Below are 15,479 nucleotides of genomic sequence, written 5' to 3' on the forward strand. Positions count from 1 at the left end.
TTCTTAAAGGGTACTGGCAGGTTCCTTTGACAAAGAGAGTCCGTAAGATTGCTGCATTTGTCACTCCATCTGGCTTGTACTGTTACAACGTAATGCCTTTCGGGTTGCGGAATGCTCCAGCCACCTTCCAGAGGCTGATGAATCTGGTGGTGTCAGGTCTGGAAGGGTGTGCCGTGTATCTGGACGATGTAGTCGTTTACTCAGATTGTTGGGAGGAGCATATCCGGCGACTACAAGCCCTATTTGAAAAACTGGTGTGGGCCAGGCTGACTGTTAATTTGGCAAAGTGTGAGTTTGCTAAAGCCACCGTGACTTACCTTGGAAAAATTGTTGGGCAGGGTTTTGTTCGTCCTTTGGAAGCAAAGATCGTCGCTGTGAAGCAGTTCCCACAGCCAACCACCAAGAAGGAACTAATGCGCTTCCTTGGAATGGCAGGCTACTACCGTGCCTTTTGCAAAAACTTTTCTGTAGTAGTGTCTCCCCTGACCAACCTGTTGAAGGCCAAGGCTGAGTTCATCTGGTCCACCCAGTGCCATGCAGCATTTGAGGCAGTAAAGGCTCTTTTGCGTTCAGCTCCTGTGTTGGCAGCACCACGTTTTGGTCAACCCTTCCAATTACAGGTAGATGCTAGTCAGATGGGGGCTGGGGCTGTCTTACTGCAGGAAAGTGACAAGGGAGTGGAGTGTCCCGTCAGTTTCTTCTCCCGGAAATTTAAGTACCAGCAAAACTATTCGGTCATAGAAAAGGAGGCACTAGGCCTCATCTGCGCTTTACAGCACTTTGAGGTCTATGTCGGCTCTGGTTTGACTCCTTTGACAGTTTTCACTGACCATAATCCACTTACATTTTTGAAGTCTTTGCAGAATCCCAACCAGCGGCTGATGCGTTGGGCCTTGTTCCTACAGCCTTATAACCTTGACATTAGACACATCAGTGGTAAAAGTAACATTATAGCTGATGCTTTGTCCCGTGCTCCATTGAACTAACTATTTGTTTCTCTGCTCTCCCCTGCTGGTTCTCTCTTCCTCCTTCTCTTAAACTGCTCCCCAGGTACCAGGGCTGCTGAGATGGAGGAATGGACAGTTGGTCAGGGGATGCAGAGCAACTACTAGAGCCGGGACTGGTAGCTATTTGTATTTTGGGGAACATTTTGAATTCGCTCTAATGTAGGCCAAATGTTGGGTTGAGGGTGGAATCCTCATTTTAAGGAGGGGGGTGTCACGGCCCTTTCCTCTGACCTGCAGGGGCGGTTCCTCCTGTAGGCAGAGGCAAGTCTTACTAATTGGAAGCACTTGGGCTCCCTATATAAATTGGGTTCCACTCACTCTCTCTCTCTCTGCTCCTCCAGGTACTTCCTTTGTTGGTTGGTTCATTTTGGTTTTGGTAACACTCAGACACATTCATGTTCACCCACTCATACACTGCAAATACTAAACATTCTTACATACTCATATCTCATCTTTGTTTTATTTAAAGTTATTTATTGGTTACAATAAAGTATTGATTGGCCTAAATCAGACATGGGCAATGTGGAGTCAACAAGTCATCTCCATGTCATGTATTTAATCTACCCAGCCAATTAACCAGGTGAGTCACCTGCTTCAGTGGCTGGGTAGAACAAATACATGACATGGAGATGACTTGTTGACTCCACATTGCCCATGTCTGGCCTAAATCGTTTGGTGTCCCCTCCTTTTGGTCATGGGCACTGAGCCGGCCTGTGACAACACTTGCGAAAGAGGTTGGTGCCATCTTATTAGATGAGAATAGCCAGATTTGTTTCTTCTTTCTTTGGTTTAGATGACAGATAAGACTGGTTTTGTTTTATTTATTTTTTTGGGCTAATGTAATTGCCCCTTTCTTCCTCACAGATTTTTTATTTTATTTTTGGGATATACTTCTTGAGGAGGAAGATAAATCCTTTTCCTTCACAAGGAGTCTGTCCCTTTATTACTGCTGTGCTGTGTTTCTGCCCTCCTTCCACTGTGGGGTGGTAAAATAATGGGGGGCTCGTCCAGGGTATATAATTGCTGAGCTGTAGACAGCCACAATAATACTAAGGTGCTTGTGACTTTTTTAAATGAGGTTGAGTGACTTTGAATTAATTCAGGCCCCTAGTTGTAAGAAAGTGGCATTGATTCTTATGCTGTGTTTACAAAAGATAAGATGAAGGCGGTGATTTCTGCGAGCCCCACAGGTAGTTCACCGCTGTGCATGTCAGATGCACAGTGTTTACACCCTAGACAATACCATCAAATAGGAGCAGCTTCAACTGGGTAAAGCTGAAACCCCACCGATGTGAAAACAAAAAAAAATCTCAGGAAATAGACTGAAAAGTTTTTGCTTCTTAAGTGCTGTTTTGTGCATTTTGAATGGTCATTTAATTTGGAAAAATGAAAAAAAAAAAAAGAATAAAAAAGATCACATGTGCTGCTGTTGTTTCAGAGATATAAAAGATACATTTTTAGGTCACTCAGAAGTCAAATATTCCCCCATTATACTCCGAATTCAATTTTGTTTTTACGATAGAATCAGTTTGAATTACTGCCGATCCCAGCAGATGTTAGTGCTGCACTTGTTTCGTGAAATAAAGTTATGGTATAACATCACATGTCATTCCCGTGCTGGTATTGAATATTACAGTGGGGATGTTTACCTTATTTAGTGGCTGGAATGATTGTTAAATATTTAGTAAATCCCTTCTTAACTTCCAGACCCTCTGCTTTTGAAATGCATTTACCCCTGGCAACCCATGTCATTTCCTGTCGAGGTCTCGCTATCTGTTGTCGTTTCACAATAAAAGCACAGGTAAAACTTAACATCACAGATGCTTATTGTTCCTTAAAAAAACTTTGAGTCGCCTTGGGGAGATCATAGTTGTTTGGACAAGCCCAAAAAAGCTCTGAAAAAAAGGAGTCCAGTTTGGTTCATCTAGACCAGTGGTCTCCAACCCTGGTCCTCAAGATCTACTGTCCTACAGATTTTAGATGCATCCCTGCTTCAACACAGCTGAATCAAATGAATGGCTTGAAAAGGTAATCAATCATTTGATTCAGCTGTGTTGAAGCAGGGATGCATCTAAAAGACTGAACAACTTATGAAGTTGTGCCAGAGGACTATAGGGAACAATTTAGGAGTGATAAGAGGTCTAGGTGTAAAATAATGTGGAGTTTGCATGGGAGACAGCAATTTTATTAAATAAGTGATGTGCCTCTAAGTTAATCTTGCTGGAATATTTTAAGAATGCTCTGCCTGAGAAATTGGTGGTTTTCTTGAATGAGCAAATTGTGACTTCATTGTCAAAAACAGCAATCTTGGCTGATTAATTCATGTTAACATACCAAAATTCAGCATTTGTAGCTGCACCTGGTTCACATAGGGGTTTAACTGCCCTATGCCCACAATAACCAAAAGCAGGTCACCCAAGAAGCCAAAGCTAAGCTGCCCATACCTTCTTCACGTGAGGTAATTTTACCATCATTAAAAACAGGTAAAGTCATTGCTAACTGTTTTTCATTTAAGAATAAAGCTTTGTCAACACCAACAAAGGGTATAGGTTTGCTAAAAGTATATCTCACCCCAGTAATCTGATGTCTAAAAAGAAAGATGGGCTAGATCCCTGTTTCAAACCCTTTTTCAGGGGACTCTGTTTCCATAACAGATAATCCAAAGGATAACAAACCAATCACAATACTGAGATGCACAGGAGTACAATGTATTGGAATTGTGTGCACAAAATTGCATTCAATTCAAATTAAGTCAGATCATGTGGATGGTTTTTCTGCTTTGGTGTACTTTCAACTTTGCCCATGAGAGGGATTTGCCCATAAAATAGATTTTAGACACTCCAAACAAAAGGTTAGAGGTTGAACCATCAGTGTCCCCTGACCTATTTCTGATTGTGTGGTAATAAGAGCCCAATCAAAGAAATATGGTCTCCTAAAGCTCCCAGTTCTCGGGGTAAACCTTACAAATATTTTCTTCCTTGCCTATCATAAGAATTGTTTGATGGTAGCGACTCATTTCACTGCTTTGACCAGTCCTTCTGAACCTTTTACTTGGTCTCTGGTATGCCAACATAAGTTTCAGAATCTTAAAGGTTTGCTTTCTTGCTCTCCTGTTCTTTCCGCCCCAAATATCAGCCTGCTGTTTGACCTGGAGATAGATGCTTGAGCATTTGGGGTAGCAGCTATCCTTTTACAGGAAAATAAAGATGGCATAGACCTTCCTGTGATTTACTTCTGAAGAAACTTCATTCATCATCAAATAGACATTCTACCCTTGCGAAGGACACACTTGAATTGCCTTGAAACCTTCTCAGTGTTTGAAGTTTTGTTGTAGCAGTTTGTGGGCTGGGTTGGGGTACCCTGAAAATTTCCATAACATTGGTGTTCTTTCTGTTATGCACAATAGGTAAGCAGGTTGGAACCATCTGTGTATTGTTTTAAACATTCTTATTAGATTAGAATATATTAATTTTTTCTCTTTTTTTGCTTAGGTTAGTTTGTGCACAGCGTTCTATTAGGTTGAGATCAGAAGTCTGTGCAGGATAGTCAAGTTCATCCACAGCAGACTCTTCTATCTTTGGACCTTGCCTTGTGCAATGGTGAACAATGAAGTTGGAAGAGGACGGGTGTGCCTCCAAACTGTTTTGGTAATTGACTAGCAAGAATTGCACTATGCACTTCAGCACAGATTCATGCCATAATCAAATAAAAGAGCAACCCTGCTCTGTCAGTTCAGGTAGTGTACCACTTCATGGCTGAGCTGCACTCTCTCACAATCCCTTCCATTTTCCTATGATACAGCTGACAGTTCATTTAAATTCAGCTTATTTATATAAGTCAATTCACAACACATGTCTTCTGAAGGCACTTCACAGTTCAACCAGTTCATACAGTCAAATTGATTCAAAGTTTTCAATCTAAGGAAAACCTGTTGATTGCATTGACACGTTGACTTGAAGGCAATCCTTCACACAGTTCAGGAATATTTAAGAATTAGGAAATCTCACAACTGAATTAGTTGCAATGGTTGTATCTATTCACAGTTCCACACTGGAATTTACTTAGCTCCTGAGTACGACCCATTCTTTGACAAATATTTGTGAAAACAGTCTGCATGACTACGTGCTTTATCTTACACACCTGTGGCCAGGGAAGTGATTGTAACAACTGATTCCATCATTTGATGGGTGAGCAAATACTTTTGACAATATACTGTAGTGTATGTTTACAACATATGGTCTGCATTGTATTTCAAAATAAATAAGTTCCAAATATCTATCTTAAGTCAAAAACATACTCCTTAAGGACAGAGAAGTTTGTTATCTTTGCATAAAAAAACACCACTGTTTGGAAGTTGTTGCAGCTCTTATCTGAAATCTGGATTGACAGACATAACTTTATTCTTCCTACAGTAGCAGCCATTCAAAATGGCCCTTCACAGTCAAACGCCAGCCGAATGGCAGCCCACTTCCCTCCAACTCCCAGTGAAATCCCCTCGAACTTCCAGCCACTGGAGTGACCCCTCTGACTCAACCCTCCTGAATTACATGGTCTGACCATGTAATCGAGATGTTCTCTATAGATCTTAATGTCCACAAATCATTACAGAAAGCATATTTTAGTACAAATATTGATGTTTAAAATGGAATTGAATTGAACGACCAACCAAGGAACAGCCACGGGCCCATCAAGTAAAGTGGCGAAATTTTGAATGGCTACTGCTGTACCTACTTAAGGAAAATGACATACTACTCTGTTCTTGCTGTGTAAGTACAATTCTTTACTCTTAGAAAAAGTTGCCATTTTGGAATTTTACCTGTATTCTTGGAAGCGGACTGTGTCATAGCGGTCAAAGATGTCTTTCCAACTGTAGATGTTAACGATGCCAGTCGTTGCAGTTATGAGAATCATCAGTGTAAGTTTGACCATGTGACTGACCTGAACGAGCATGGTTGTGGCTATAAGTGCAAGCACGGCAACAAAGCTGTAATATTTAGGATTGTTCAGGCACCCTCCAAGGCTAGACTGTGAAGATGAGGAAGAAAATGGAGCCGCTGTTGTGCTGCCTGAATCTGTGACTTGAGGTATACAACTGAGCTATAAAATAAACAACATAAAGGGAAAACACTTGTTACTTTAAAGTATCTATTTATATAGCCATCATTCTTGGCCTTTAAGAGGAAGTTAAGGGGGTAGGGTTTTTTCAGATGAGAATTAGTTAAAATATTCTAAAAAACTAATGTTCTAGATGCAAAGAAATTGTCTTTTTAAAAAGATAACAAATTGCTATAACCTTATATGTTGGTAGAAATAGATAAACGCAGCATACCATATCTAGAAGGTTGGCAACGGTCAAGATGAAAATAGCTGCCATAGCCCAGGTATTTCGAGCCCAACGTGTGTGATCAATCCAGGTTGAGAAAGACACCAACCTTTTGGGAAACACCTTTGAAAAAAAGAAACCAAACATTTAAAATAGCAGTTTTCAGAGCTATCTACCATTGCAATCTATAATCTACCAATCTAGATTGCTATGAAAACTAGAATAGAATAGAAAATCCACATGAAAAAGGGATTTTCTATTTTATTCCAGTTTTTATAGCAATGTAACTCTTAATTGCCTGTATTTAGTATATTTTTAAGTCAGGAGACTTGACCAAAGCACATTACACTACATACAGTCATTCACACACACACTGATGTGTGACAAGCTACATCATAGATATGCCTGTCACGATAATCAAAAAATCAATTAATCGCAAGATAAATAAAAACTATCCACGTCATTTAATATATCGGCTATATCGTCTCTGCCTGTGTTTTTCTCCTTCTATTGATGATGCTGGTTGAAAGGCTTAACTCCGGTGCTATCCACTGACCCCTCCCCTTCCTCATTTTTGAGGAGGGAGGAAGAGTGGACTATCGCATCAGGTAGTCAGCGCGCATCATTTTCTACTTCTGCAGCTTTAGAGCCCCATGAGGAGTTATAGGAGTTAATGAAGTAAAAAAACACATCTTATGTTGGGGGGAAAAGCTCGAAATGGAACTGGTTTGAAAACCGAGCGCGACAGCCGCAGTGTGGGAGTATTGCGGATTCAAACCAAGTAACCGAGGTGAACCGCTGAACCTATGGGAGCCAGTACATCACATTTGTCATAAAACAGTAGCAACTAAGAGCAGCAATAAAACCAACCTACACATGCACCTAAAGCACAAACACTCAGAAAAGTTTCTCCAGCTGGGGACAAAAAGTACAAGCGATGGCCCGCCTGCGTCTTCCAGTTTGCGACAGTCCACCATCACTGAAGCAATTCATCTACAGGCAGCATACAAAAAGGACGGGACAAAGTGGCGGGTGCTCACAGAAAGCGTAGTTCATTTAATTGCTAAAGAGATGCTTCCATTTAATATTGTTGAAAAGCCGGCATTTCGAAAAATGTTGCAGACATTTGATAGACAGTATGAATTCCCCAGAAAACATACAAATCCCCACTTGATATGTTTTACATACGTATTTATTTCCACTTTTATCTTGTGTTTAGTTTTTATTAAATTGTATTTTTAGTTAACAGAGACTGAGAGCCCATTTGATTTTTATTTCTCATTTTATTTTGTTAACCAGTTCCAATGTTAAGTGTTCTGTTGAAAATAAAGTGTGTTTATCTTTGGCAGGAAATCGCATGCATTATTACGTTTTTTCCATTAAATCAGTGTTAAATGGTCTTCAAACAATATTATCGTTTATCGCAATAATTTTTGAGACAATTAATCTTTCTGCAAAATTGGTTATCGTGACAGGCCTAATCATAGACACAGCTTCCCTCCTGCTCACTGGCAGAAGCAAGGCTGCCACACACTGGCGTCACCTGTCCCTCTGACCACCATCAGTAGGCAATGCAAGTGAAAAACCAACAACCCTCCAGCTGCATCCTATGCCACCGTAGCCACTGATGGACTGAAAAGTCCAAACAAACGTTAAACAGCTACTTCAATTATGAAACCTGGCAGAACCATGACATTAGCAAAGCAGAAAGACATTAAGGTGGATCTTTGTACGCAGACACCTGTCAGTCATTTGGTCATGTTCCATTTTTTTAAAGCTTGAAAGAACATCACAATCTGGCCACAGATGGCATGAAATAAAATAGGAGGAACAAAAATATCATCTAAGAACAATTCCCTCAGTAAATGTGTCTATCGTTGCTTGTCCCTATTGCCATTAGAGTGTTTTGGCATTATTTAGCATGGACGCTCTTTTTATTTGAGAAGGGCCAGGTACAGTACAGACCAAAAGTTTGCACACACCTTCTCTTTCAAATAGTTTTTTCTTTATTTTCTTGACCATGAAAATTGTAGATTCCCTCTGAAGGCATCAGAACTATGAATTAACACATGTAGAATTATATACTTAAAAAAAACAACTGAAACAACTTTTGTTTCTAGGTTCTTCAAAGAAGCCACCTTTTGCTTTGATTACTGCTTAAAACACCTTGAGAGACCATCAGATTTTTTTGTGCAGAAGTCAGATGGATACACAGCTAATAGTCCTACGGAATAGACTGTTAGAATTTGTATTATGGCAAGAAAAAAACAGCTAAGTAAAGAAAAACAAGTGGCCGTCATTACTTTAAGAAATTAAGGTCAGTCAGTCTGAAAAATTGGCAAAGCTTTGAAAGTGTCCCCAAAAGCAGTTGCAAAAACGATCCAAGTTCTACAAAGAAACTGGCACACATGAGGACTACCCCAGGAAAGGAAAACCAAGAGTGACCTCTGCTGCGGAAGATAAGTTAATCCTAGTCACCAGCCTAAGAATTTACAGGTTAACAGCAACTCAGATTAGAGGACTGGAAGAGTAGCTGACAGATCTCGCGAGAGCTAAGTGTGAGAAAAAATGACATAAACAAAATTGTCTAATTCTGGTAAAACAAATCCATTAATATATACCTAGCGTATTAACACTTAACAATTATACTATAAGCTTAATATTCTATTTTTCTACTCAAACTGGATGAGGACACTTTGGAGAGCCTGACAGTTTTGTGGATGAGTGCTTAAACAACATCATGATCGGAAAAACCCGGAAATCACGGGCCAACAACGCAACACCTGAAGCCGAAGCCAGAAAAAAAAATGAACGGACATTCTGGATGCCATTGACAAAAAGCTTGCCAGCTTTGATGCCTGCCTTGCCCTGGTTGAAATTCTCCATAGATAATTTTAGGCTATGTGGGAATCCCTTGAATTTAGTAAAGCTAAGGTAATTTAGCTTGTTGCCAAAAACAAAGCGCCGAAGGCTGAAGGATAACCAACTGTATAATGTTAATTTATTGTGTTGTTTATACTCCAAATATTGTGGTGATTAGCCTTTTTAGTATTTAATCATGTGAGATAACAAGAGCAATAATAATAATCATAATATGTATAAGATTATATGTGTTTGGAAGGTATTTTGACTATGTTATGTCTCTGTTTTATTAAAATAAGATGAAAGAAGAGGAAAGGAAAAAGATTAGAAGACTGACAGAAAGAAGACTGAATGAGAGCGGGGACAATAGGAACACTGATAGAATGATCAGCTAAAGAGAAGTGTGATGGTCACATGGTCAGTAACCCAACACACAACCATTTTTTCATAAGTTTTAATACACAGCATCATAAATGTATTGTTTTGTTTATTTTTACAATATTGAAGACATTAGTTCCAATTGTAGCGCGCACATTTGGTTAAAATTTTTATATTTAATTTTGTCAAATTCTTAATATATTTTGTGCTTTCTTTTCTGGGGGTGTTGGAGTGACGTCAACTGGGACAATGTGGCTGACATAATCATGGACCGATTGCATGGTACCATCGGGAGCTCCACTATGGGGGGAAGGCCATGGACTCCACATTTTAAATATGTTGCATGATTTCTTCTTCTTACTTTTGTGATTTGCTCATTTTGTTAATTTGTTTAATGATTGTCATTTAAGATTAAGATCATTTCACTTTTATTTCACCAGTTCAAAGCAGTTCTTCCAACAGTCCACACTTTCTCTGCTCTTTTTCTCATCGTCTTCTCCTTCTTTCCCATCGCCCGGCTTGCCCCAGGTTTGCCTGTTGTGTCTACAAGTAGTTAGCAGCAGCAACCCAGACTGACAGCTCATTGGCTAATTTAGATCACGAGAAGCCTGGTACCAGACACTCTGGAGGGCTTTAGCGTATTAACAGGAGAAGCGGGGCAAGTGAAGTTTGACATGGTCGTTGGACAACATGCAGTTATTTATACATTTTTTAACTCAGGTTGGGTTGTGATTAGCCAGCAGGTGGGTCTGGATATATAGAAAAACATTAAAAGAAAAGTCAGTAGAGGTCTGTAAAAAATGTCCGTAGAGTAGAAACAAAGACAGATGACATTTACAGTCTTTTGACCGTTATGCTCCCATGGTCTGATTACTTCAGAAGAAGCAATATCTATTGCAGTATTTATAGTATGAACAGGCCTACAGCAATATTTTCAGTAGGTTTGTATTTTCAATGCGAATAAGATTTACTGATTTTACCTTGTGTTTTTGGTGATGCAAGCTGTCAGAGCAACTATTTCAAAGCTTTTCAGAACTAGATACAAGTTTTGAAAGAAGTGATATCAATATTAAACCTCTAGAAATAGGTTTATAACTCACTCCAGGAAGGATAGCAGCAAGAGAGCAGCTTGTCAGGATAAGCAGCAAAATCTCTCCCACTGCGAAGGTGATGTAGTTTATAAACAGCCTGTTTAAAAGAAGGCACAAAAAAAAAGAATTTGAGAACATGTACACCCAAACAAACCAGATCTCAATAACAAAGTGTAAATAGCAATAGTATTGTATAAAACCTACTTGGGCTCTATGAGGGCCTCCATCACTGTAGTAAAGAGAAGAACTACACAGGAGCAACAGAAGGCGGCACCACTCTGCTTCTCCTTCTCAACAGAGAAACGAACCTCTAGATCAGGATCTAGAAACCTCAAGGAGAGCTTGTTTGTGCGTTTTCCCTTCAGACTGCAAAGACATTCAATAAATGCTGATCAAGGTTCCAAGTCAGGGCAGATCCAAGCAGGTTTGAAAAACAATACAACCTAATTTTAATGTCAATGGTTAAAGATGATTTCTCTCGGTTTTAAGGTCATATGAAATAAGATAAATAAATTTGAAATATTGTATAGTTGGTAAGTCCCTAAAAACATCCAGGGACTTATGTCTTCTGACCCAAAACTTTGGTAACTGTTATATGATAATATAATAATAACTGTTTTTTTTTATTTTTTATGAATGAGCTCAAGACTGACTTAGCACTTAAGATTTGATACAAACAATGTAAAATAGAAGTGTAGACAGACTTTCTTTTCAGCCACTTTAACAAGTCTTTGCCTTCCCTGTGTTATTATTTGAGCATATATTTAGGGGTAGGAGATTTGGCGAGTGAAAATCCATCATTAGCTAGGTTAAATTATACGCAAACTGGGATGTATGAAGTTTAACCGTGTGGTGACACATACGCACAGTTTTGTACATCTCAATTACATCACAAACTTTCAGTATGAAATGACTTAAGATCTTAGATCAAAGTCTGTAAAATATTAAAGGTTTCTCAAAATCACATTTCTCTCCACGATGACCACCAGGATGTTGTGCATGACTGTCACACTCTGGGCTGTATCCGGGTGCAGGCCAGATTTTCTCTCTCTCTCTCTCCTCAGCAGGGATGGACGGGCAGGTGCACTACATCTGAGCTGATCACCACCCTTCTTAAGGAGCTGGAACCAGGAGGAGGGCTTCAGTTCGTTAACGCCACTGCGTTGGTACAGACCAAACCCAAACCTTGTCCTAGAGATTCTAAAACCCTTGCCTAAATCCTGCTCTGAAAGTTTTGTTGCAGAACCCCTGTTTCTGACCACTGGACCCAGCCGTAAACCATATACCTTGGACCCCCCTGTCTGAAAACAACCAGGAACCCGGGTTATCCACCGCTCAGCCCTCCTACCCGCGCTCACCTGCCTGTCCACCCTCGAACCACCAACCAGGGAGAGAGTACTGGTCAGCACTCGGACCACCGGGGACACTCCAGCCAAGATCGGACCACAGCCTCTCTACAGTGAGTGTCAGCCCACCATAATCCTCCAGCAACTGTTTCCTCACATTCACCAGTCTCATCTTCTCTGCAGAAGCCCAGAAGAACCTCACCAGACCATACAGCTTCCAGTTCACATCCACTATCTTGTTTTTTCAATAAACCCCTTATGCTACGTTCACACCGGACGCAGCTGGCGCGACAGAAGCAGCGAGTTTACATGCAAAGTCAATGGTTGATGCGCGTCAAGGCGCAGCAAAAGGTCCCAAGGCGCGTTTTGAGCAGCAGGCGCAGCGCGTTTAAGCATCTGACGCACCACAAACGCGCTGCTGCTCGAGATGGAAAAATAAAATTTTTGCTGCTCGACACGCCGCGTCAACCAATCAGAGAAGCTGATCTGGGAGCTGGCAGGGAGAGAGACACAGCGCTGATGATCAGAGCGCTATGATCACTCCTCTTAAACAGTTTATTGACGCCTAAATTAACTTAAAATGCAGAAATCTGCCGGCAGAATATGGTGGCTTTTATTTAGATAAAAAACACCTACCAGCTGCCGCGGTGAACCACGAGGAGGCGACCCAGCCAGAGGCTGCTGATGAAGGGATTCCTACTGTCGGCGCACCGCTGGTATGTGGGGGTCTGAGCGGCTCCGACAGAAAAAACATTGGAAGGCAGGATAATAATCTGAATGAACTGACTGCACTGATGAAGTTTTCAGGTGTATTTTCTCACTTAAAAACATATTAAAACTACTTTATTCCCACTGATCACAGCAAATATAGCTGCAAGGCAGAGAAAGGATAGAGTAGCTCCGCCCAACGCGCGTCAGACACACTTTTGCACCGCGCAGCCAGAGCAGCAAAGCTGCTTAAGCCACGCGTCAGAACTAACTAGTACAAGCAGCAAAAATTAAGCAGCAGACGCGATTTTGCTGATTTTGCTGCGTCCGGTGTGAACGTAGCATTAAACCTTCACCTGCCTCTGTAGTTGCTCTCGTCCAGAGTCACCTTCAATTATGACAATGACAGGTTAACACCAAAATCTTGAGAGAGAGACAGAGTGTAAAACAATCTCAATGATTGTCAAAACAATATTCTAATGTTTTTTTTTGGCAATCATGTAACAATATGCAAAAGAACCATCAATGCTGAAAGACTACGCAAATGGGAGAATTACGGGTAGTACGTTGGAGTATAGGTCTTCAACGTAATAAACTTAAAGATTTACGTTGATTAAAAAAAAACATGTCCGTGTGTTTTTTTTTAGCATTATTTTTAGCCACTAGTAGCCTTTATTTACTTTTTCTGACAGTGGACAGACAAGAAATGTAAATAGAAAGAGGGCAAAGACATATATGGCAAAGGTCATCAAATTGTGAATGAAACCTGTGACCACCGCGTTGACCAAAGCTTCTGTAAATGGGTTACCTCTGCATCACCACCATGCCCCAACCTTGTGATTTAGAAATCCACCCTTAATTGCTTTTATGACCAGCCTATATATATTGAGTTACTTTATTCTAAACACAGAAAGTTCCTGCATGTAGATTGGGTTATTAACTAATTTCTGTTTTGAAAGGAAAACATGTAAACTTACGCTTGAACAGTCTCTCTCTCCAATAGTGCCTCGTTAAGCAGTTTGTTGAGTTCTTGCTCATTCTCCTGAGCATCAATCACCTTTTCAGCCAGGTCCCGCAGCCGAAGCCTTCGCCGTGGATTAGGGAAGGATGGATTTACTACCTGAATTCCAACAAAAATAAATTACATACTTAAAAAAAATATATGCCAATATTTATTTCTCATTTATTTGCTGGTCTGTTCATCTTATATTTGTTACCATGTCAAGAAAACATATTGTATACTTTTTTGAATAAGTTATTCAGTTCTGAATTTTTTGGTGCTCACTAAAATACACACCTAAATCTTTTATTTCCTTGTTGATATAAGCTTTCATAAGGTCTACAGAATAGAGCAGAATTTCCTCAATAGGAAAATTTGATGCATCAGTAGCATTTGATAAATAAACTGAAAACAATTGTATTTACTTACTGATGTTTTGAGCAGTTATGGAGGTAAGTCCAAACCAGGGGTCCAAACTAATCTCTAAATTAATGTTAAGTAACAATGATTTTGCATCATTCCACTTACAGAATTATACATACCTTTACCCTATACCTAACCATTATGGCAGGGGTGCCCAACCAGTCGATCGTGAGAAGTTTTACAATGTAGACTTATTTCTAGCTATGACAAAAAAAAGTTGTAAAAAACACTAATCAAATCATTGATCACGAGAGGCCAATGTATATTTTCATAATAATAAGGTGAAAAATAAAAAGTATGCAGGGAACCTTTTTTTATGCATGCTGATTGCTGGGCATGGTTTGCCACGGTTGCTAGGTTGTTACCAGGGACTCTAAAGTGGGAAGAGGAATCTGCAGAGATAATGAAATAATGACATCTATCACAACTGATGGGGCTCCATCTATGGTTGGGCGCACTGCTGGATTCGTTGCTCTGTTCAAGCTGTCTGAAACTTTCCCGGATTTTTGGAGCTACCACTGCATGCATTCATTCATCAACAACAGTGCGGCAATAATTTAAATATGAAGCATGTCATGAACGTTGCGATGAAGATCGCTTGCTCTGTTTGGGACAAGAGTTTTCAGAGGCCTTTATTCCGTGCCCAGCTCAATCTGTTTTCCTGTCTGCAAAAATCCCTTGCCCTGAAAGCTGCATGAAGGAAAATTTCTTTTCAATAAGGTTCAATTAAAATTCTATTTCTTATGAGGTCAATATACATTTATAATTTAGGAATTTTATATATTTTTAATAAATTTAAGTTGGGTCAGGGGGTTTAAGCATCTCCATTGTTAGGATCCGGACGGCGCCGTGGATCTATTCCTGCGGAGCTTGGGTTCAGTGTTGACAGCTGTTCCCCATCAACTGATTAGCCCTCCCTACATAAGCTGGAAGAGAGCGTCACTCGAAGCCGGATTGTTTTGTTTAGCAAGCCCGAGCCACCCTGCCTGTCTGTTTCGGAAACCTGTACCGGTACCTGAACCTGACCTGTTTATTCTCTCTGCCTTCCAGAACCCTGTTTTTAAGCAATAAATCTTTGGACTTTACCTCTGCCTCCGTGTGTATGCTCTGCATCTGGACTAATAATCCTGCGGACCATGACATCCATGAAATTAGTTTTTGGAACTTGGGATGTCTGCTGTTGAATCTTAATCCATCTGCCAGTTTCTCTGCCAATGCCCAGTGGAGTTTATCATCCTAAAATAGTGGACTTTCTTTCTCCTTCTTCCTGCTTTGAAGTGATCTTAGAGTTAGACAGATTTTATTTTTCATTTTTGTTTTACACAAGTGTAAAACAAAAAT

The 15,479-nt window shown here is 40.2% G+C and overlaps 1 protein-coding gene across 1 annotated transcript in view; it reads right to left on the bottom strand.

Moving 5' to 3' along the window:
* LOC107103314 (adenylate cyclase type 3-like) overlaps positions 1-15,479 on the bottom strand; it is a 60,001-nt gene that overhangs the window by 10,537 nt on the left and 33,985 nt on the right. Inside the window, exons 4-8 of the mRNA XM_015402971.1 lie at positions 13,693-13,835; positions 10,866-11,027; positions 10,671-10,758; positions 6,337-6,453; positions 5,824-6,032 (exon numbers count right to left, since the gene is read on the bottom strand). Coding sequence (XP_015258457.1) covers positions 5,824-6,032; positions 6,337-6,453; positions 10,671-10,758; positions 10,866-11,027; positions 13,693-13,835 — 719 coding nt within the window. The remainder of the gene's footprint in view (positions 1-5,823; positions 6,033-6,336; positions 6,454-10,670; positions 10,759-10,865; positions 11,028-13,692; positions 13,836-15,479) is intronic.

The sequence above is a fragment of the Cyprinodon variegatus genome, unplaced genomic scaffold (genome assembly GCF_000732505.1).
Source record: "Cyprinodon variegatus isolate N-32 unplaced genomic scaffold, C_variegatus-1.0 Scaffold1419, whole genome shotgun sequence".
In the NCBI taxonomy this organism is placed as follows: Eukaryota; Metazoa; Chordata; class Actinopteri; order Cyprinodontiformes; family Cyprinodontidae; genus Cyprinodon; species Cyprinodon variegatus.